Consider the following 23,213-nt stretch of genomic DNA (forward strand, 5'->3'; position numbering starts at 1 on the left):
ATCTTCCAGAGCTGTGGTTTCAGGTCTGCTTCCTCCCACAAAGATCAGATCAAATAAACGATACAGTCAAGCTAACCACAAAGCAAATGGTAATGATTTTAATTCAACCACAGATCAAAAAGAAGGAAGGTAAATGGATGTTCTCCACAGACGTGAGAGAGGAGAGGAGCAGATGTGAAAAAGGGGTAGAGAAAAAGGAGGAGTAAGAAAAGAGGGGAGAAGAAAAGAGGGAGAAGAGAAACACAGGAAGGGCACAAAGTCCCGTTCTGACCTCCGACTCTCTGCTTCTTCCCTGTGGCGCTCGATTTCATAAAAACACAGAGCCCTGTGGCTGGATTGGTTTGTTCCTGGACGGTGGCCCTTGACTGTCTGTCCAGGCCAAACTCACATTAAATAAATTCCAATGTACACTGTACAAGAGAGCCAGGCCTAGCCCTCATCTCACCAGCTTCTCTACAAATAAAACCCCTCTCTGTCCCCTCTGAATCAGGGGTCCCTGAGGGCTGAAGAGGAAGGAGAAATACTGGCTCTCAAATGTCCATGCAGAAAGCCATCTTGGCTGATAGGGATACAGCCATGACCCCAACGATGCTCCAGCAACCCAGGCTGGGGTAAGAGGGAGTGGCTGGCAGTAGTACCCCTATGAACGATGTCACCCCACCCCGTCTCCATGCCCAGAGTCCTTTCTGTCCGGATACAGCCCAAATAGCACAGTCTGGGGTGGGTTGGGGAAGGGGAGTTCGTGCAAAGTGGCAAGGGTAGGATTCTTCTCAGCTTTCCCTAGAAGACCAATAACCAAAGGCAAGGCAGGAAAGGTATGCCAAGACAGGTGGGGGCAGAAGATGCAGGCAGGCGGCCCCTCCCTTGATCATTCTGCAGGCGGGTGGGCCAGATTAGCCACAACCTTGGCCTGGTCCACAGCATCCAGCAGGTTCTTGGCATCCACGGCCAGGGTATGGGACGCTGTGAGCATCTGCCGCTTGCAATCCTCACTCAGAGATGTCACGGCATTCTGCTGAGCCAACCTCATCTTGTTGATGAGCTCCGCCAGGTCTTTGTTGAGCAGTTTCTGGGTCCCTTCAATCTAGTGGGCAAGCACACAGGAGAGGATGAATGAGTAATGGGTTGGGGGGAAGCATTGGCTAAAATGTCACAAGTTTCCTGGGGACAAGCTAATCTCAAGCCTGGGCTGAATCCACCCTTCTGCACAGATCAGAGCTGGTCCACAAAGATCAATGCAGCAGGCATCCCAGTGGCCTCCTTCATGGCCGCAATCCCTGCATGCTGACCAGAGGTCAGCCACATTCTTCAGCTTTGATGGGTGATCTTGATTGTCACACGGATGGCATTTAGAATGACCATAGAAACAAACCACTGGATGTGTGTGTAAGGGAGTTTCTAGATAGGGTTAATTAAGGTCGGAAGACCCGCCCTAAATGTGGTGATAGCACTCCACCGGCTGAGGTCTTGGGATGAGCAAATAGGAGAAAGCGTTTATTGTTTTCCTACTTCTTAACTTTAGATACAATGTGAACAGTCACCTCGCGCCCCTCCCACCACGCCTTCCCTGCCTCAGTGGATCACACCTTCAAACTAAGGAGCCAAAATAAACCTTTCCCTTCTTTGAACACTTTCCTGAAGTATTTTGCCCCAACAATGAGAAAAGTAACACACTGATTCTTTAGCTGTCTGTGGTCAAGTACAGAGATCAGATCCCATATCTATTTAACCATTGCATTGCTAGTGCTTAGCATGATGGATACATAGCACTAAAGCTACTGTATAATGCAATGAACGAATAAGTCAACTGGCGGTGCCAAACCCTCCATCAGCTCTGCACTGGGAAATTCACCCAGTGAACTGTCCAGGTTCTCAGGAGTCCAGCTGGGACTCCTTGGTAGGCCACTGCTGTCACCCAGAAGCTAGCCAGCTCGGCCCCTTGTTCTGTCTTGCCTTGGGCAACCACAGGCAGTAGAGATCACATGACAGCACGTGCCACATAGATGACCACTGGGAGGCAAGGCGTCAAAGCACTGCATTTTCCAGATAGGAAACAGATCTGTTTGACATGGCCACGGGAACCTAGCAGTGTAAACTTTGCATGTTCATTCTTGAACAGTCCTGGAGGTCAGGATTCTGAAATAAGTCCCACGGTGGGCTAAGGGCCTCAACGGAGCTGTGCTCCTGTTAATGATCCGGGGGAGAGTCTGTTCCTCATTTTCCCCAGCTCTGAGGTTATCTCTTACCTTGTGGTCCCTTCCAGCAGAGGCATCTCTCTGACTTAAATGCTCCCCTCACATTCCCTTGTCTCTGACTCTGACCCCCTTGCCCCTGGATATTCCATTATCACCTCTCCTTCTTGGACCCTTAACTTTATCAGCTCAATAAAGTTCCTTTTGCCATGTAAAGTCCTCTGCATGTGGGTCACAGCTTTTTGGGACATCACTGTGCATCATTCCACCAGAATACCAGGACTCTCCCTTGACTTCAGCAATAGTTTGTCATCTCAATAAGATATCTAAATGCAGAGGGTTTACTATGTAGGGGATGGTGGGGTGAGGGAGGAAGGTGTGCATTTACTTGCATAGACCCACTGAGACTATTTGAGACCTAGACTGGGATGTTTTACTAGGTCTCAGAGCAGGCTCAGCCCGGTGGCACGAACAGCTCTGATGCTCTGCAGCGGCATTTGTTGGGAGACTTAAGGCTGCCAAGATGGCTCTGGTGGGAATGACAGCCAGGGACGAGGGGAAGCATAGAAGGCATGGCTGAGAACGAGGACACTCACCTCTGTCCTAGAAGATGCTGGCAAGGAGGGCAAGAGATCATCCACACTGCCGATGAGCTTCCGCAGATTCAGCCCCACATTCTAAGAGAGCAAAAGCAAGACAGCTGTTCCACCTGCTTTGTGAAAAGCTGCCCCTCCTGGGACTGCACTCTGGGGTGGCATCTGCCCTCTGAGACTGCCTGGGATTGGACTCCCTTGGGGTCCCCTTGCTCCCCTGGACTGGTCAAATGAGAGGGGCATAGTGGTTTCCCTTCCATGCTCAGTCCAGGAAGCCCCCATCTCCCTGACCCACTCTGGCTCTGTCAGTCACCTTCACCACCACCACATAGTCCTCAGGGGGCAGCTGGCCGAGCTTGTTCTTGAGTTCCAGCACAGCCTCCACCAGGGTCATGACATTGTGGTACACGAGGTCGTCGGTCCTGTCCAGGTTGGCCGTGGGCTGAATGGACTGAAAGAGAGGGGTGGATGGCTAGTGGCTCATGGGAGCCAGGAGGACCCTTCTACCACTATTATTCATTCCTGGGAACCAGGGAAGAGGCCTCTGTTTTGCAACAACAGCACTCTGCCCCAGGGATAGAGCCATTCCTTCTGCCTCTGGGGTCATGGTCCTCCAACTGGGGGCGGGGGGTGGGGGGGGCGGGCAAACAAAATTTTAGTGTGTTATCAAGCCAGCCCAGGGTAAACATCATCTAGCCTTGGAGTCCCCATCATTTTAACATTTCTCCAGTGGTTTTTATGTGAAGCTGATACTGAGAATACACGTTCTGGAACCAAGAAAGCCAACCGATAGTAGGATGTTGGTATCTGAGGGAAGGCTCAGGTGAAGACACTCATACCTCTTAATCCTAGGCTGAACCAATGAGACCTTTCCTCTAGTCGGGGAAGGGACCCAGGAGATTAAAAAAATAATAATAAAAAATAAAACTGGCTCATCTCCCATTTTGTTGTGAATTAGCTATGAGGCCTGAGAGAAGATGCATGTGTTCTCCGGGGCTTATCTCTACAATAATGACACTGGACTGGATTATCTCTGAGGGCCTCTGAACATTTCAGGTCTGTGGTTTTTGACAGTCATAACCCCAATACATACCTGTGCACCCAGACGTGGTGGTTTCTGTGGGGGCCCTGTGAACTCCGCTGTAATAGGAAGGACAGGGAGTAGGTGAAGGTTTTAGTACCCGGTCTTTCTTTCTACCTTCTTATAATCAAGCCAGTGTCCCATATCTACCATCAGGAGACCCCATGAGTGTAACCCCCAAATTCTGGGAAGATGACCAAGGAAATAGGATCGTTCTTGGTCTTTCTGCTTTCCCAACAGCCAGGGACAAGATCTGTCCATGGCATAGAAAGAGAAAAGCCAAGGCAGGGCTGCATGAATGCAGCAAGTATGGGGACTCCGAGCCTTGGTGTGCTTCCTCCAAGATGGGCAAGTTCCTGAGGAGCAGCAATACTGGCTTTGCACATCCATGGGAAAGAGAGCCACAGTCTGCAGGTGGCAGTCTGTGAAGCCACCATGGTACAATGACAGCTTTGGAGAGGGTAAACTTTGAAACCGAAGATGATTTTTTCATTGCTAGCGACTCTGATGAGCAATGGCACATAACAGCCTGGGGGAGCCTCTGGAAGAGTGAGCCAAGATGCAAGCCAGTAAGCTTGCCTCTGATCTCACCACCACACAGGAGCTTGTTCATCCAAGGCAGACGCTTACACTCTCAGTCTTAATTCTTATCTGGAGAATGAGATCATTAGCTCAGAAACCAGAAACAGGGAGCGTATTCCAGGTTTGCTTAAGAAGTGAAGATGGAAGAGAAGAGGAAAGAAGGTTCAAAGAAGTCGCCAGCTCCTGAAGAGTAGAAAGGGCGGCGGCAGATGGAGAGTAGGGGGCTGGGCAGAGCTGAAGGGGAGGCTCCTTCCAAAATCCGAAGGACCCCACACATTCAGGATAAAACAAGGCAGATGGTACTTTTTCCTTCTTAAAGTCAAAGACAACCTTCTGCTCCTTGCAGGACAGTGAGCTACGATAGCATTGCATCCCCTAACACACCCCAGGCAGAAACTGCCCCAAGGAAGCACTTACTGTAGCCAGCCTCCTTCTCTGGAGTCTGTAAGGAAAGGAAGGGAGAGAGGAGTCACTACTCTGCCTCCAGGGAACATCCTATTCCTCTATTGCCCACCTCCTTCTTGTTTAGACATTGCAGCCATGATCGAGGGGACCTGAGAGCTCCTGACCCCAAGTTATCTTTTTAGAGGTCTAAGCCAGCACTAATAATATGGCTCCCATGGGCTTTCAGGTGAAGGGATGTATGGGGTCAGTGTAAAGGGCAGAGAGAGGCAGACCCCGGGGTCTGGCACATGGTTCCTGAGTAAATAAGTCTCTTTCGAGCTGTGGCTCTGAGTGGCCTTTCTCTGTGACTTACCAGTGGGGACTTGTCATTCATATAAACCATAGGGTCCTGTAGAGAAGACCAAAGCAGAGGACTCAGATTCCAGAATAGGAAGTATGGGCTATGCATGGTATGCATCCACTCTGGTGGGTAGGGACAGAGGGGAACCACTCACCAAGGATCTTTCCTCCCGCCTCAGCCACTGGGAATCTTCCACCATCTGCTTCTTCTGTCTGTCTAGGACCTCTCTCATCTTGATCTTCTCTGCCTCCCAGAGCTGCTGGGCCTCTTCTCGGCTACTGGGCCGGATGAAGTCCTCTTCCTGTGAGGACAATTGCTGCAATGAGCCCCATCCTCAGGCTTAGACCGGGGAGGATCTGCTGAAGAGCCCCAGGGAGCCAAACTTTGGCATCACCTGCAGCTCTTCTCTTTACTATTCCTAAAGCCAGAGCCACAAATGCAGACAGTTCTGCTTTGGTCTCAGCCTCATCCACATGCCTGGCTGTAACCAGATGCCAAACCCCAGAGCACTGGGTTCAAATTGTCACACGGTCTACCAATGACATCGCATTTTCAACCATCTATCCATTTTTCTCGGCTGGCATTTGCGATGGCTGCTGACACTTATCAGGCTCAGAAATACAAAGCTGGCTCCAGCCCCTTTGGAACTTGCTTCCACCTAAGCACTATGGTGGCAGGTCTGGAAACATCTACAGACAGTGGGGCTACCTCGGAGCTTTAGGTGTACAGGATTTTTTGTGCCCATCGATTATGCATGCTTGGTTAGGGTAACAGCTTGGACGATACAGCTGAAGGTTAAAGGAAATGAATGAGCTAAGAGAGAAGGCGAATAATTAAACTCCCAGAAGCATAACTCCATAGACACAAGATGGATGTTTCTTCCTCCCTGATAGCTCTGACCCTGGTCTTCACATGCCAGTGAGGCTTTGAACTTATTCTTCGTTTTGTTTCTTAAGTGGGTGTTGGTGTCTTCCTTTTTACCTCAGTCTTTCCAGGGTGCATTCACAAAATTATTTTCTCCATCCCTCTAAACTCTTATGCTTTTTATCTATTGTGATGGATCACCTTGGTCCCCTGGGTCTACTGGAGGAAGAAGGTTGTATGTATCTGCTTGATTGGGAAACCCTTTGCCAGTGACAGGGTTGTCTTGTGAAGTTCCTGTTTGGCTTGAGTGTGGCTCCTTAAGGTTCGTGTGTTGGGAATTGAACTTCCAGGACAACAGTGTTGATGGTGGGGTGACTTGGAGATCACAGAGGCACCGACTTTGTGAACAAGTTAACAAACATGTGGGCTCCTGAAAGAAGGGAGAGTTTGCCTCTCTGTTCTCATTCCGTGTTCTTTTCCAACCACATGGTGTCTTCTGCCCTGCTAGGAAACAGCAGGAAGGCCCTTGCTAAAGGTGGCCCTTGATCGTGGACTTCCCAGTCCCCCAAACTGGAAATAATGAACTTCTGTCCAGTAAAAAGCACCCAGCCTCAGGTATCCTGGTACAGAAGCACACAGTCCCTTCCCTTTGATGTACCAGTTTATAGGTTGCTCAAAGAAAATGCTAAGTAAAAAAAAAAAAAATCTACTTTTAACAAGTCATGTCTCGGCCAGCCCCATAAAACAGGCTTGATCGTCACAATATAGCTTTAAAATAGTTGTACTGGGGTACACTGCCCATCATTCATATAGATTCAATTCTTGGTGTTTATTTCTTATAATATTCTTCATACAACCCATTCAGTAACTATTGGTTAAGCAGCTACTGTGTGGTAGGCATGGAGCTGGATGCTGGGAGAATAGCAGTTTTAAAACCACTGTGTTTCCGTCTTTATAGGGCTAAATGACTAAAAGACAGAGTTATTTATGCCCCTAACACAATACAATCTACTATTGTATGAGTGGCCAGGGTCCTCAGTGGAGCCCGGTGGGTGTCTGTCCATGTCCTTAGCACTCAAAACTGAATTAACTATACCTCTTTTCTGTGTTCTGTGTGAAGGACTAGCTTCAGGTATTTTGTTATAGAAGAAAAGAAAAACAGACTAAGACACAAATGTTCCAAAACTGAAGGCAAGAATTTTAAAGTTAAAATTATCCCCAGTTAAACTCGATGCCGGCCTATGATCACCTTGGGCTTTTAATAAACAGTAGAATTAAGTGTCAAAAGTTTTAAATACAGGGTTTTTAGAGTTTTAAATACAGAAATATAAAAGAAAACATAAAGACTCAGGAATATTAAATACTCATAAGATGAGTTACTGGACTCGAAAATCTACTATATGGTCTTGTAGATCCTAAGAGATTGCTACCGGTTATATGTGACTTATGCCTCATGCTTGACCGTGGCAAATATTTTAGTAAACATATGCTAGAAAGTCTGATGACTTCTAATTACACAATAAAACTAAAGGGTAAAAGGAGAGGCCTTTTGCTTTATTCCCAATCTGTGTATGTATGTGCACACATGTATGTGTGTGCATGTTGGCATGTGTTGTGGGAGCATGTGTGTGTGGTGGCTGGAGGCTGAGATAAGCATCTTCCTCAACTGCTTTTCACATCCTTGAAACATGGTATCTCCCTCAGCTGAACTGACAACTCACTGGTATGGGCCAGTCAACCCAGCCACCTCGATCCCAGAATTCTCTGTTCCTAGAGCTGAACTTACAGGTGAACCAGCACGCTGACCCAGCATTTAGGTGAGTGGAAGGATCCATACTCTGGTCTTCGTGCTTGCACAGCAAGTGCCTAATCCTCGGAACCATCTCCCCAGCTCCAATAATAACTTTTAAACCTTGAACTTCTTTACATTCTGGGTAAAGAATGTATTCTCCCTAGGCAACAGACACCTACACTTCACAGAAGGAATCAGGAACTTGTGTTACAGAATGGTGCTCCTGAGTTGTTTTCTGTAACTGCTATGGCTCATCCTTCCTGCCTCATTTACACCTCCACATAAAATCTTCCTCATTCTAGCAAAACAGTAGCCCTTGCCCCCTTGTCTCATAGCAAAGCAGTGGCCCCACCCCTCACCCTATAGCTTTCTGCCACTTAGTCTTGGCACTTACGGCCACCTCTTCATTGTCCATCTTCCACATGCCAGTTTTATCCCTTTCCAAAGTTTCCCTAGGAGTGATACAGGTGAGTGTGCACCTGTGTCTTGAAGGCAAAGGTTCCTGGTTCCTCCTTCAGCACCTAGGATAGCACCCTGGTGCACCCTGCTGAACCTCATTATTGAATTGGGATATGAGGCGGAGGGTGACTACCATCATCCCAGGACGATGTTCCATGGACTCCCAGAGGAGCCACACTATGCAGGATTTCATTTCGCCATCTCTGAATCTTCGTTAAATGTTTTCGGATGCTTCATGGGAAACCTGTTACCTTGTGAGCTGGCCCTGGGAAGGGACTGTTTCACGTACACCATAAGATGGAGTTTATACCTTAATTTTCTTTTTCACTTATTTAAAAGAAGAATTCTTCGTGTTCTTTCAGAGTTCCCTGATGACAATCACTTCTAGACGCTTGTCACAAAAGACCTGCAAAGGTTGTCTTTATGGAACTGACTGAACAAAGTCCTGACAGTGAAACGCAGCCCAGACAATGGCAGTGCTGCCCCCACAGGCACTAAAGCAGCCTCTTTCCAAAAGAACACAATTTTAAACATAGTTTTCTGAAACTTAATTAACTATGAATAAAGAGTCCAGGGCAGGGGTGGTGGTGAGCATTGCCTAAATTACAGCACATGCTTAAAACTGTGGGTTAATTATGGTTAAGCACATATGAAGACCGAAATTGGTTAAATTAATGTAAGAGAAAAATAGAGCGAGTTTGGAGAAATTTGATTTCATAACAGACCTCACTGCCTGGAATTCTAAATTATGCTCATTTCAAATTTTTGCTAAATTAAGAATAACAGCACAGAAGCGTAACAACATAATTACCTACGTTTTCTCAAGCGTATTGTAAATGAACATGCATTTTTCCCCCACAAAAAGCTTTAGAGTTATGGATCTTGAGTTATGGATCTGAATCCAGAGTTATGGATCTGAAACGTATATACATATAGACCGGTAGCTAAAATGGTGAGTGTTCCAGTCCGTTTCATAACTTAGTAAAATGTATCAAGTGCTCACAGCAACTTGATGGTGGGGGTGGACACCTGCTCGCAAGCAAAGGCGCTCTGAGCAGAAGACCTGATGTTCTGGCCCATGAAGCCTCCGGGGCCTCACTGGAGAGACAGAGAGGCTGCCGCAGAGCTGGCTCGTGAGCCTGTTTTCACACCAGCCTCTACTCTTCATACCCAGAAGTCCCACTCCCAAAAGCAGCAGGGAAAGCCACCGTGAGGAAGCCTTTCCTCCAAGGATAGATTTAGCAACCAAAGCCATCAGTCAGGAAGGCAGCATAGGGAGGCACCTCCAGCATCCCTTAATCCACAGCAACCCCAGGCCCTGTGATGCTCTGCCCACAAGCCTCTATTGGGCCTGACCCCTGAGACTCAGGTAAGGGAGAGAATCTGCCATCCCTGGCCACAGAATACCAGTCTGGACAAAACCGGGTCAGTCCAGCTGATGAGTTTGCAAAGGGAAGAGGGCCGCAGAGGCTCACAGGAGTCTGACTGGCACACGGAAATGCAGACCACTTCCCAGGCCACCTCCCTCCAGCAGCCTCCGCGCGAGGCTGACACCCAGCATGCAGAGTCCTCTTACCCGCATGCTGTGGCGCTTGAAGACATTGTGCCGGTGGAGAGGTGGGGTGTGCAGCGAGTTAACTGGAGATGGATACTCCATAGGGCTGGTAAGCGTAGGAGAGCTGGCACACAGACCCTCAGGGACCTATTCATGAGAAGCAAAGAAGCACAAGGCACAGGGACAAGGCGAGAGGGAGGACAATTAGCTGCTACAAACAGGAGCACACAAAAAGGACAAGAGCACACCATGGGAGGTGCAGACTTGCTCTACCATGGCACATAAAAAAAATGGGACGTGTCATTTCCCTGCTGAAGAGATGTGGCAGAGCAGCGTGGCCTCTCCTCTACCAGACAAGCCTCCTACACAATGCTTGTCACATGGGTAGATGCTCACAGACAGCTCATCTCCCAAGATCAGGGGACCTCAGGACCCTTCAGAAAAGGGTTATGTTTCACAGTTGTAACATGGGTTACGATAAGCTTGCAGATAATGAATGCGGACATACACACAGAGTTAGCCCTCAGTGGCCCAGGGATGTGTGGTTCCAAAATGCATTGTAAATATGTAATTCCTTACATATATACCTATAGCTATATATATAGTTATATATCTATAGCTGTCATGCGATATAAAGCATCTCTAGATCATTTATACTGAATATTATATAAAGGCGATGTAAGTGGCATAGTATATTGTTTAGGGGATAATGACAAGAAAAATCTGTATCTATTTTTATGGCAGATATGGGTTTTGTTCTTTTCTTTTTTCATATTTTCCATTATTGATTGGTTGAATCCACAAGAGCAATATAGATCTCTCTCTCATATACACATATGCATATGTATTTATGTATATATGTGTTTGTGTATGTGTAAGTGTGTATATATATATACATATATATATGTATATACCTATATATGTGTATGTCTGGGGTATAATTATCTTTTTTTTTTTTTTTTTGGTTTTTTTTTCGAGACAGGGTTTCTCTGTATAGCTCTGGCTGTCCTGGAACTCACTCTGTAGACCAGGCTGGCCTCGAACTCAGAAATCCGCCTGCCTCTGCCTCCCAAGTGCTGGGATTAAAGGCGTGCGCCACAACCGCCCGGCAATAATTATCTTGATTAAAACTTATTCCACTTTTGTGTGTGTGTGCTGTACATGAGTGTGTGTGTGTGGTGTGTGCATGTGTGTGTGAGTACACACGGGGACCCTGGATTGATGTCAGGAATCATCCTTAATCACTATCCCACCTTGTTCACCGAAGCATGGTCTCTGTGTCAAACCCAGATCTTGTGTCAAAACTCACCAGTTCTCTCTGGGGATTCTTTGTCTCTGCCTTCTAAGGCTGGGGTTGCAGACAGCCACCATGCTCACTGACATTTATATGGGTTCCAGGGCTTCAAGCTCCAGCTCTCGGGCTTTCATAGCAGGTGCTTTACCCTCTCCAGTCTAACAATGTCATTTAAAATGTTTTTTAAAAGCTTTGTAGTGTATATGTATGGGTGTGTGCCATGCAGTGATTGTGGTGGTCAGAGAACAAGTTCTGGACATTGGTTTTCTCCTTCCACCATGTGATATCTAGGGATCAACCTCGGGCAGCAAGTGCCTTTACCCACTAAACTCTCTCAGCAGCCTACATATCTCTTTTTAAAAGCAACCTTGTCGCCTCCTGCAAGACATTTTCTTTATGTGGAGAGGATTTGTCTGTCCATTCTTGGCTGGGATTGCCTTTTGACACAGGGCCATCTCCCTGACAAGGAAAGCATGGTTGGGAGGCTCGCCTTTCCTGTCAGAGCATCAACAGAACTAACAGTGGTTCTTGGCTTTTGAGATATTCTGTTTTCAAGCCACAACTCCATGCTAGGGGAAATAGAGGAAGGAAAAGCAGGAGGCTGGGCTATCTCCCACTCAGATGCAGAGAGTGGCACAGGGAATTGTGAGTCACAGGCTACAGCCTTGGGGAGATTCAAGGCTGGCAATGATGGATGCAGACAGCTCAAATGGGCCCCTGATCCCTTTTCACTGACCACCTAGGTCCTAGCCAGAGCCTCTGCACAGAGCCTTGGGTGGCACTCAAGTCCATAGGACTGTCATCCATCCCTAGAGACCTGGAATTCCTTCTCAGAAGGCTCTGCTCAGTGTAGGAGGTCAGAGAAGCCAGGGACACAGGAAGACAGCCCCAGGCAGGCGCAGGAAGCAGCAGACACTGCAGACGGGTGGACTGAGCTGCAGGCAGAACTGGAAGAACTGAATTTCTGTTCTTTTGATATAAGTCGAAATTCTCTCTTGGCTACCAAGAAAGAGGCAATCCGGGCATCCCCTAAGCAGATGTTTGCTGCTGCACCTCAGAGGTATAGGCATGACATTTCAGAAAGGACCTTGAGGGGGGATGGAGTCAACTTTCCCCATCATCTGGTTATACATTTACCTGGAACTGCAGCTTAGGAGCCAGCAGGTTGGTCTGTGGAGGGGGTCTGTACTTGGGCCGGCTGGGCTAGAAAGAAAGCACAGGGCTATCTCAGTCTGACTCTCCCCTTCTGCACAAAGGACACACCAAAGGAACCTCCAAGTCAGAGGCAGTTCTGCTTGCTTACCATGAAGAGATGGGAACAGAATTATCATTGGGTTCATTTTGCAGCCACTCACTGAGCACTAATTACATGGCTAGTAATGGGAGGGCATGGGAGGAGTATGTGCAAGAGTGACTAGGAGAGAAGGCCTTGGAGCAGACTAGAAGTTGCTATGGCTTCATCTTTTGTGCCCAGTCCTAACAACACCTGTTCATATACTGGCATCCTACTCCCAAAGGGATGGTTGCAGGATTTCCCTTGTCCCAATCATATTAGGGCAGTGGGAGGCTTGTGATTGGACAGGAGAAGGGAGGTGGAGGGAAGAGTTGAGACAGGGAAAGAGGTCTGAGGAGGAGAGGGAGAACCAGAATGGAGGCTGACGTGGTGCTATCAAAAGGTTAGAATAGTTGGGTTAAAGCTTTATCATTATCATTTGGCTCTGAAATTATTGTATTGGCATCTTGTAAATTGTGTTATTATTGATATATAAATCTGATTGGCTAATTAAGCATTAAGAGTCTTGATTCTAATGTATATAGGTATTGAGATGACTAATCAGGGGTGCGTGGGGCATTGCATGAAAGAGAGAGGAACTCATGGGCTCTGTCTGAGAGATGGCCTGGTGGGAGCCATGTGGCCTCGCAGGGTTGGCAAGTTGGCGGGCCGAGAGACCAAGTGAGTGAGATCACCTGGCACAGGGGCTAGCTCTAGAGAGTTGTTGGCAGCTGCAGGAGCCAGAGAGCATGGTCTGGCCCCGTTGAGAGTTGGTAGGTTCATTTTTTAATATTTCCCGCAACAATGGTATTATGTGGTGTGGTTTCTGAGAGAGAAATGGAGTTGGGTGATGTTATTCCATGATGCGATCAATGCCCTGATGAGAACAGCCCAGGAAACTGAGAGAGTCCTTCTCATTTTCCCTAACACATGAGGATACAGCAAGAAGGAGAGGCCATCTAAAAACTAGGAAGGGGTCCTGTGACAGCTAATATTGATTGTTGATTGGCAGTTCTAGAACCACCAAAGAGACAAGACTCTAGGCATGCCTTTGAGGAGTTTTCTATATTAAATTAACTGAGAGAAGATTCACTCCGTATGTGGGGTCATCATTCCTAGGGCTGGGATCCTGGACCATATAAAAAGGCAAAGCTACCTTAGAAGAGGCATCCACCTCTCTGCTCCCTGACTGCAGATGGTATATGACCTCAGGCTCTGGCCACCATGCCTTCCCTGTTCTGATGGACTACACTCTCGAACGTACAGTCCAAGGAAACCCTTCCCCCTTTTAAGTTGCTTTCATCCAGTGTTTCATCACAGTGATGAGAAAAGTAGTGACCACAGACCCTCACCAGAGACCAGATTTGAGGTTTACTGGGCTGTGGACTTCCCATTTCCTGAAACTGTTGTTTAAGTCATTCTGCCTGTGGTGCTTTGTTTTGTCAGCTCTAGCTAATATAGCCCTGGTTTCTGGAAACCCAGCCACCTTCTGGTGGGGCCACAGGGTCCCGGATCCTGAGCCCAAGGCTGTCATTGCAGGCATGGACATAGAGCCTGGATCTCAGGGGCTCGGGACATCCTCCTTTCTTGTCATAATGGGTACCTGATCTGCCATCCCTAGAAGCACACTAGCTTTCATGGATAACACTGAAGAACAGCTCTTGCTTCCAACTTCCCCCTCTCCCAGGCTATGTGCTGGCCTCAGATTTCTCCTGATAGGAAACCCATAGATAGCTGGGGGTTAGGTTCAGGACCGAGAGAGGATTGTAAGAAAGCAACCCCTTGTGGTCTAAGAGGGCAGTGGGCCACAAAGGAACCTGGCTTTGCTGTGACCATGGGATTAATGAGTCCTAGCCTTGGCTTACCTTGGGTGGGGGTTCCTGAAAGGCAGTGGGCTCCAGTATTTTGGGGGGTCGGTAGCGAGCATTCCTTTCCTGCTCTATAGCAATGTCCTTCTCCATCTGGTAAATGTCACTGTTGAGGAGTCGGGTCAGGTAGAGAGAGAAACCAGGTCAAAGGAGAACACACTGAAGTCAGGGGAGGCCTGAATGAGGGCCACCACAGATCCCGTTTCTACCTCCATTTTCCCTGTAGAGTGACTTGGGAGATGCCTCTGACACAGATGAGGATATCGATCTTGAGAGTACCCCTTCATCAAGGTTTGAAAGGGCCACATGAATGGACTCAGTTGGTAGACCCCTTAGAAAGCCAGCCCCATGGGTGACAGAAGCTGGCTGTCACCCGTGGATGATGGAGCCTCTGCTTCCATCACCTCCAGCCTTTCTGCACCAGCTACTGGCAACAAGCCCTGTTCACATCTCCAGTGTCCCATCTAAGTTTATGACTGGGGCCCAGGTTCCCCATGACATTAGAGACTCCCCTTCTCACTCCATAGCTTGCTCTGGGGCTACTGTCTACTCTCATAATGAGGCCTTGACTTTTTCTCTCAGTGCAATACTTCTCAGTCCAGAGGCCCTTGTAATTACTGTAGGATTTTCAAGTCCATATGTTCAAAGGAATACTAAACATTGTACATTATCAAATGCATTATCATGTGGTACTGTCCCTTCAGATGTACACACATACACACACACACACACACACACACACACATACACACACACACACAGAGTTTGCTTCATTATCTAAGCTTATTAAGCAAGTTTCCCTAAGACAGAGGTCCACAAATGGTGGCCACAGGCTAAGCCCACCATCCCAATCTATTTTTTCATAGTTTCACACTAAGAGTGGAAACCATGTTTTTTCATGTTTGATTTTTTTAAAAACCACATTTATGACATAAAAATAATGCCAGGTTTTGGCAAACATGGATGAAAGGCCATCAAACGCAGACAGCTTTTTCCTTTACCAGCGCCTCTGGCTGTCATGGTAGTACCAAGCGGCTGCAATAGAGACTAACATAGACTGCAAAGCTCCAAATATTTACTCCCTGGGTCCTTAACAGAAGTTTGCAGATCCCTACCCTAAGGGAAACCAAAAGAAGTTGATGACTCATGAGTGGTAGGCAGGCAGATGAATCCTTAAGATAGAGAACAATCCTGCCAGTGGGCTCCTGGCACTGGAGAAACAGCAGCTGGGCAATGAGAAGGATCTAAGGCTGCTGGTCCCCAAACAGGACAGGTAACCTGTGGGACACAGTCTTGATAAGAGACCTCATTATTCTATAACTAGGAAGGATGGCCAAGCGGAGAGGGAGAGTAGGGAAGGCGCCAGGCATAAGTAGCTGCTCCATGAGGCATCAGACCGAACAAGGCTTCCCCAGGCTGCCTGCCCTCCCCACTGAGCTTGCATGGAACAGTAAACCTGGTCTCAACTTTTCTGTCTTCCAACACTGTCTGCTACCCTTTGTGCTTCTACTGGAAGGGAGGGCACCTTCCTCGTGCTGATCAGAAGGACATTCTGGTCTAAGTGGTATAGTGATAGGCATGTCACTAGTAGGCATCAAGTCCCCAACTTTAATCTCCACTCTCTCGTCTGACAAAGGTGAACAAAGAAACCTACTGCACATGGCCGAAGACCCCCACCCCTGCCGCATCTGAAGCTTCATCCTCTACGTAAGAGTTCCCCACAATATGCTCACCTGAGACTGCACACAAGCTCTGTGAAGCGGGGCCTGTCACTGGGGTCATAGTCCCAGCAGCGCGTCATGAGTGTGTAAAGGACAGGCGGACAGAGTTCAGGCTTGGGCAGTCTGTCCCCTTTCTCCAGCACCCCGATGACATCCTTGTTTTCAAGCCAGAAGAAAGGCTGCTTCCCGAAGCTGAGGATCTCCCACATGCATACGGCTGAGAGCAGAGAGGGAAGGCTCAGGGGAGGGACCAGCTTGCTCTCCCCAGGGATGACTGTGGCCACTGGAGTTTAGTCCCAACTAGAGGAGGCACATTCTCCCCTGAGGTCCTGTCCACCACAATGGTCCAGCCAAGACAGCTATAGCCTATACCTATAGTACCACAGGCTACTCCCTAGAACCCTCCCCATGGAGCTACTAAGATTCTGGGGATCCAGAGACTATTATCTCTATCATCAGAACTTCCTCATGGGCGGGTGGGGCACAAAGCCTCTTCCTCATGGGGTGGGGAGTTCTAGTACTAGTGCTGACATGTGCTGCCTGTGTCCCTTGGGCAAGGCCCTGCTGAGCCTTCATTTCCTCAGGTGGAGAATGCTCAGGAGGAGCAGTGATGTTGTTTCCCAGACACAGCTGCAGGGCCAGTGGATCATGTGCAAAGTGGTAACATCCATCTCATCCAGCTGAGTTCCCTCTCTCCTTGTACCTCCTCATCAAAAGAAGCTGGCCAGTTTTCTTTAAGGACTCCATGAAGCCTTTCCCACACAGTCCCTGGGGATGGCTGACATAGTACATGCACATGACAAGAGTCTTTACAAGGGAGTGAGCCCGGTTTACCCCAACCAGGCCCTCGCCCGTGTCATGGCTGCTCTGTCACTGGCTCTCTGCACCTCTGGGATTTCTCAGTGCCACTGGGACCTGAGGGGCACGTGTAAGACCTTTGTTCTCTGGTCTGCCCTCCTGCCCAGGCCACAGACGTGAGAATCAGCATGTTCCCAGGCCCACCCGAATCATCACTCACCAAACATCCACACATCACTGGCTGTTGTGAAGCGGCGGAAGTTGATAGACTCGGGGGACATCCATTTGATGGGGAGACGGGTCACCGAGGCTTTGAGCGGACAGAGAGGTTGGCAGGGATTATTCAGGGGTGTAAGGTCCATCATTGTATTCCTACTCTCCAGAGACCACTGACTGAGGCTGCCTGAACCCCAGGCTTCCTTGCTCTAGGATTTTGAATTCTACAAACCATACTGGCCACTGGGAAGCCCTCACCTTTGTAATAGTCCTCATCTTCAATGTACCGGGAGAGTCCAAAGTCCCCCAGCTTCACACATTCAGGAGAGGCCACCAGGATGTTCCGGACAGCAATGTCCCTGAAAGAAGAATCGAAGGCTAGCATGAGGCACTGCCTTGGGACCCTGGTACACATGAAGAAAGTCAGGCATCTACCCGAAGGAATATTCCAACAGGTTTCTGACAGGAAGAGAGTGCCACCAGGGTAACATAACTTCTGAAACTCATAAGCATCTGGCTTTCCTTGAAGAGTGTCTGCTGACCTGGGCCATCTGCATTCTTAGTGTTACCAACCACCTCAAAGGGCCCGCCTGCTTCTAACTGGCCATGCCACTTCCTGCAGTTTCTGCTACTAGAAGGATGATTCTTAAAACACACAGTTTCAGATACACAAACCTGGGAGCACATGGCCCTAGCCCCAGGCCATGTGCAACTCCCATTTTGACCCTCACACTAGAATGCGATTCCCAAGGAAAAGGATTCTTGCTTCTCTTGATCATGACTTTGTTCTAGGATACGGGCTGGACTAAGAAGGTGCTCCAAGGGAGTCAGTGGATGAAGGGGTTGAGGGAAAGTATTTGTTTGTAACTCCTACATGGCCCTGCACAGAATCAGGTTTAAAGCCACACAGGCCACGTCTGTAGTGGGGTGAGCATCCCTGTGTGGTCTCCTCGGGGCTCACGCTCACAAGGGAATGCGAGCAAAGCCAGCGGAGAGTAGGGCAGAGCCACCTAGGTAGCCATAGTTAAAGTAGACAGTGGTTCAGGGATACTGGGGAACTGGGGTGGAGACCAAAAGACCCTATGAGGCTCCAGACACTTCTCTAGCCCACTTCCTTCTTCCTAGGCTGTGTGTCACCTGATGGACAAAGTGGAGGAGATGGAGCTCTGAGCCAGAGGGAAGCCCCTCACCCAGCATTGGTCAGGACTCAGCAGAAGACAGAGCTGCCGCGAGACCTCAGGCTTTGGACTTCCTCTCAGTATCCTTGGACCTTGTAAGTTTTCAGGTGAGGAAATGTTTCATGGAGACTATCCGAGTCTGGAGTGCCCAGCACTCTAAGTTGCCAGGCACAGAGCAGGCTGGGGTTTTGGCTTAGGACCACATAAGTTCTATGCACTGTCTCCTTCTCAGGGGCCAGGTAAAAGTCTCACTCCTACCTGTGCACACAGTTGATGCTCTCTAGATAGGCCATGGCTTTGCATATCTGTAGAGCGTACAGGACCAGAGTGGGTACCTTCAGGGAGTTTTTGTTACGCTCCAGGTAGTGCCCCAGCTGCAGGAAGAGAGATGATATCAGAATGACTTTCTGCTGCCCCCCCCCCCGGCACCAAGGCACCAGGCTACTGATAGCCACTGACCCCTCATTTCCCTTGAGGGAAAATTCAAAGATAATAAATATGTTTCAGCAATTACTCCACCTTACAGGTAAATACAGAAGGCAGGAAGTTGTAAAGACTCCTTGCTGTAAATGCCTCCCATGCCTTGCTCCACTGCAGCTGGGTTGACACATGGAGTCCCTCAATAGGCTCCTGAGCTCACCTCCCCGTAAGGATACAGTTCCATGATGATCCACGTGGGTTCCTCTTCAATGATACCAATCAACTTCACGATGTGGGGGTGGTCAAGGTTCTTCATGATCACTGAAGGAGGGTGAGGGAGATGGAATAGATTAAAGGTCACACAGAAAATCTTTTCCCAGTCCTAAGGATCAAACAGGACCTCATGCATGCCAGGCAAGTGTCCCACCACCATCACAGCCTCCATCCTATCCACATAAGAGACATGCAGTTTCCTGCCCCAACTGCAGACCATGGGGCTAGAGATGTTTTACAGTCAGGAGTGGGGGTGGAGTCCCATTACTGCTCAGACTTCCTTCCCAGATTCCCAGCTCCCTTTTCCCGGAGGCCTGGAGCATCTCTGGGGCCCCTCCCCAGGGGGTGCCTACCTGCCTCACTCATGAACTTCTCCTTGTTGTCCAGGGTACAATCTTTCTTACAGGTCTTGACGGCCACACTAATTTTTTCCCCTTTCTGCAACAGAAGTGTATGTTCAGGGACCCCAATGCATTTCAGAAGAAAGTGTCCTCTTCCCCCTTCAGCCCGGCCACCTCAGACTTGACTACCAGCCTAGGCAAATGGTGTGGCTCCTGAATGGCACCTCCTCCTACACACCCCTTATCTTTCTCTTTTCATGCTTTCTTCCTTGTTTTCGTCCTTCCAGATCATTCTGTGCTAGAACTAGAAAGGGCTTCAGAGACTCGAAAGCTCAATCCCTGTCTCCAGATGAGGATACAGAGTCACTTGATCTGCCCGAAGGCAAGCAGGTATATGGCAGCACACACACAGGGCCTCCATGAGAAGAGAGCAGGGTTTCCTTCTCTATCTTTACTGTTGGCTTTCAACCATCCTGCTCTCCATGGGGTCTGCTTCTCCAGCCTGCTGGAAGTCTAACTACACAGGCAAGGCTCACCTCAGCTTCAGCGACCTGAACACTGATTCCTGCTTAGGCCCTGATATAATGTCATCTTACCGTCCTCCCTCCTCTGCATTCTCCCACAAGCTGTGTTTCCCCCCACCCGGTACACTGCTCCCCAATCTCAGAAACGACTCTCATCCGCTTCACTCCCCGGGTGCTCCAGAAATAGTGCCACACCATGTGAATGAGGGCTCACTGTGTGCAGCCAGCTGCTACCTCCAATCCCGCTCAACTCTCGCTCCTCAGACAGAGGAAAGGGATGCCAGCCTGACAAGAGTCTGGGACTCACGTGGTTTGTGTAGACACCTTCGTAGACCTCTCCGAAGAAGCCTTCACCCAGAATGCGGTTAAGAACTACATCTTCACGGGCAACACCGTACTGTGGACCTGCACAGAAGGAGAAAACAGGGGGTGGGTCACAGAGTCCAGCTGGCCTCCCCAGAGGGACCTGGGTGTTCAACAGCAAAGATCCAAGGACATAGCTGGAAAAGGCATCTAGATTGTTCCATTGTCTCAGATCTAGAAAGATCTATTACTCTGCTCTATGCCCCCTGCCCGCTGCCCCCTACCCCCTGGGTCCACATTCTTAAGGTCCTCACTAAAGTTACACAGATACACTTAAGGCCAATCTGTAACAGAATCTCAGCTCCCAGACCAAGGGCTCCTCAGTTCTTCTCTGTTCAAGCACATGTACATGAGGATGAAGGAAGGACAGAAGGTTCCCCAGGGGCGTCCTAAGAATACTCATGTCGTCACTTCCCAGAGCCCTGACTGTGGTCACAGTGGTGGAGGGATGGCCAGCCTCTTCAAGAACATACCTCCTGGCCTTCGCAGGGTCTCATCAGGAATCTCTGCATAGATGTCTGACTCTGTAAGGACAGAAAGGGGCCCAGCCCATGGGCTATGTGCCTTCACTGGGCACACCCAGGAATTAAGGCATGGCTCCTGCCTAGAAGTCAGGGCATCCAAAGTAGTGAGTGGAGGGCGGGGTCATAAGGAGAGTCTAGGCTCCTACAACAGGATTCAAGGAAGCCACACAGCCAGAGACACTTAGTTTGAATCTGTGGTTATTCTTTCAGTGTTGTTAGTTTCAAATGACATATTACTCATTTTCTCCTATTATTAACTTGATGTTTTCATCTCTCCCAAATCTCACGTGCCACAGCCCTACCCTCCAATGTGACGTCTGGTGTCCTCTCGGAAGTGATGAGAGTCAGATGACATCATGAGGAGAGAGGACTCTTATTAAAATTAGTGTTCTTAAAAGAAGAGGACAAGACACTAGAGCTTGCTCTCTCTCTCTACCATGTGGCCACACAGCAAGGGGACAAACCCCAAACCAAGCCTTCTCCAGCCAGAATCTGCAGAGACGAGGCTTGCCAGCCTCCAGAACTTGGAAAAATAAACAGCTGGTTTTGAGTCATTCAATCTATTGCATTGTTTGTGCCAATAGAGCTGACCAAGATCAAAACAGTACCATGGTGCAAACTACTCACTGAGAAGCGATAGAGAAAGTAGTTATTACCATGACTTAGAAAGAAGGTTTGGTAACATCAGCAGAGGAAGCGCAGGCACTGGGCAAGCATGAGGGAGGGGCAGAGGCTGAGGGCGAGCTCAGTGAGCACACTTACCTATACTGCAGCTTTCTGAGAGGTGGGACCGCCGAGCCTCCAGGTTTCTGCAGGAGAAGGTAAGAGGGCAGGAGCTAGCTGACCCCAGATCCCTGAAACACTCCTCTCAAGCAGCCCCACTCTACCTCCATTCACACACCCAGCACAGGCTGGATGTTTAAAAACAGCCAACCTGGCTGTCAGTGAGCTGGGAGTGTAGCCCAGGATTCCAAGGGGCAAGAGTTGAAAGAAAGACAGAAGCCTTCTCAAAAAAGCACCAGTGGAACAAGGAACGTTCCCATAGTTGTGTACTGGGAGGAAACAACCTAATGAAGAGACTCAAAGCATTCTCTCAGAAACAAGGCGGGGCTGGTGGCAGTGTTGCCTGCATGGCCTTCCAGCCCTGTCCCATAGCAGCATCTCTCTTGTACTCACAGTGTGGGGATCTGAGGCAGGCTGTTCCTCTTCTCACCATCTAAGGGAAAGTAGAGGAAGGGAAGGTTGGAGCCAGGGACATATGGGTGAATGGATGGCAGAAGGAGCACTGCTTTTAAGGCCCCCTGTCAGCACCATGGTGGAAGCTGGAACCAGAACCCTCTTTGAAAACTTCCTCCTGCCAGTATCACGTGCTCCAGTCTTGCCCATTTCCTGACTGGTCCCTAATCAGGGTCACACAGAACAGAGCAGTTATATGTTATCAGAGGCTCTGATATGGCAGAGGCTGTAAACATAGCCTCTCCAGAAGTTACTTCCAGTAGCTGACCATCTAGAATAGACTTAGCACCTCCTCACACTCCTAAAAATCTTTGCTTCTTCCTCTGCCATCCACCTCTGGGCTATTCTACCTCCAAAGAGAAACCTACCTTTCTTGGCATGCATGATGAGAGAGCCTTTGTGTTCTCCTTGCAGTCTGCAGTAGCCATCTATGAGGTCAGCCATGTTCTCAGCCTCTGCCAGGGACGAGGTTTTGATGGACAAGGACTGTAGAGAAGGGGCCAGCCACCGGTGAGAAAGCAGAACCTGGGCTAGAGTCCCTCCCCCAGGGAGGAAGAAGGGGCTGCATGCAGGACCTGGCCCCACCTCTGTGGGATTCCACCCACACCTTTCCTGAGTACGGAGTGTGTTGTTAGAGACAGCCACCAGAGGGCGCACTGTCCGTTCCTCCTGCTGGCTACCTAGTGATCTTTGGTGCAAGGCCAGGTCTGGTGCTCTCATTCTGATCTTTGAGCAAATAGCACAATGCCTTGTATTTGGTGAGTGTTCAGTGTGTACAGGCAGAAACTGAGAATTGGGAGGTGGACAGGATTGGGGGCTCAGCGCATGCTGCTAATATTTATTTGGTGGTCTGAAGTTGCTCTCCTACTTCTAACTACAAAGAAAGCCCCATGTCCCTCAGGTCTTGATTTCTAAATCATTGCGTATTCGCTAAGTGTTAGACTTCTGCTATACATGTACCTTATTTTCAGTCACCTCTACCTACCCTAAAGTTTTTTCTACTTCTTGATATTAAAGAAATACTTTTCCTCGAAATTTCCTGAAACCTTATCATTAGCATAGTGTCCATACTTTGTTTGGATAAGGGGCGGAGTTTTATGCTTATTTATTTATTAGTGGCTGCAGGAGAGAGACCACAAAGTTGCCACTGTGTAAATGTGGAGATCAGAGGACAATTCTCTACAGGTCATTTTTTCTTCCGGTACACAGGCTGTGTGTCTCGGTGAAGGTGGGGACTGAACTCAGATTATTGAGTTTGGTGGTAGGTGCTCCTTCCTCTCTTGCCAGTCAAGGATACACTTTTCTTTCTTTCTTTCTTTTT

General features: G+C 48.7%; 2 protein-coding genes across 9 annotated transcripts in view; one reads left to right on the forward strand and one right to left on the reverse strand.

The window, feature by feature from the left end:
• Positions 1-21,211, forward strand: part of Chrna2 (cholinergic receptor nicotinic alpha 2 subunit) — a 30,385-nt gene extending 9,174 nt beyond the window's left edge. The window contains exons 5-7 of one of the 4 annotated variants that reach the window (XR_004116499.1): positions 18,159-18,318; positions 19,533-19,635; positions 20,953-21,211. Coding sequence is in view for 1 of the 4 variants with exons in the window: in XM_031362845.1 (XP_031218705.1) it covers positions 15,935-16,009 (75 nt within the window). In the remaining 3 variants the exon portion in view is untranslated. Of the gene's footprint in view, positions 1-15,934; positions 16,232-18,158; positions 18,319-19,532; positions 19,882-20,952 lie in introns of those variants that run through there. The other 3 variants (XR_004116500.1, XR_004116498.1, XM_031362845.1) reach the window with 3 other exon arrangements.
• Ptk2b (protein tyrosine kinase 2 beta) overlaps positions 67-23,213 on the reverse strand; it is a 127,470-nt gene continuing 104,323 nt past the window's right edge. For 4 of the 5 annotated variants that reach the window (XM_031362837.1, XM_031362839.1, XM_031362840.1 and 1 more), the window contains exons 11-31: positions 22,261-22,378; positions 21,833-21,872; positions 21,419-21,465; positions 20,606-20,656; positions 20,077-20,174; positions 19,258-19,342; positions 18,852-18,952; positions 18,470-18,585; positions 17,292-17,392; positions 17,038-17,127; positions 16,032-16,236; positions 14,296-14,404; positions 12,295-12,360; positions 9,885-10,010; positions 5,348-5,494; positions 5,206-5,241; positions 4,866-4,890; positions 3,879-3,925; positions 3,099-3,236; positions 2,789-2,869; positions 67-1,084 (exon numbers count right to left, since the gene is read on the reverse strand). In XM_031362837.1, coding sequence (XP_031218697.1) covers positions 869-1,084; positions 2,789-2,869; positions 3,099-3,236; positions 3,879-3,925; positions 4,866-4,890; positions 5,206-5,241; positions 5,348-5,494; positions 9,885-10,010; positions 12,295-12,360; positions 14,296-14,404; positions 16,032-16,236; positions 17,038-17,127; positions 17,292-17,392; positions 18,470-18,585; positions 18,852-18,952; positions 19,258-19,342; positions 20,077-20,174; positions 20,606-20,656; positions 21,419-21,465; positions 21,833-21,872; positions 22,261-22,378 — 2,043 coding nt within the window. In that variant the 3' untranslated portion in view covers positions 67-868. The remainder of the gene's footprint in view (positions 1,085-2,788; positions 2,870-3,098; positions 3,237-3,878; positions 3,926-4,865; positions 4,891-5,205; positions 5,242-5,347; positions 5,495-9,884; positions 10,011-12,294; positions 12,361-14,295; positions 14,405-16,031; positions 16,237-17,037; positions 17,128-17,291; positions 17,393-18,469; positions 18,586-18,851; positions 18,953-19,257; positions 19,343-20,076; positions 20,175-20,605; positions 20,657-21,418; positions 21,466-21,832; positions 21,873-22,260; positions 22,379-23,213) is intronic. The other variant, XM_031362842.1, reaches the window with a different exon arrangement.

The sequence above is a fragment of the Mastomys coucha genome, unplaced genomic scaffold (assembly GCF_008632895.1).
Source record: "Mastomys coucha isolate ucsf_1 unplaced genomic scaffold, UCSF_Mcou_1 pScaffold9, whole genome shotgun sequence".
In the NCBI taxonomy this organism is placed as follows: domain Eukaryota; kingdom Metazoa; phylum Chordata; class Mammalia; order Rodentia; family Muridae; genus Mastomys; species Mastomys coucha.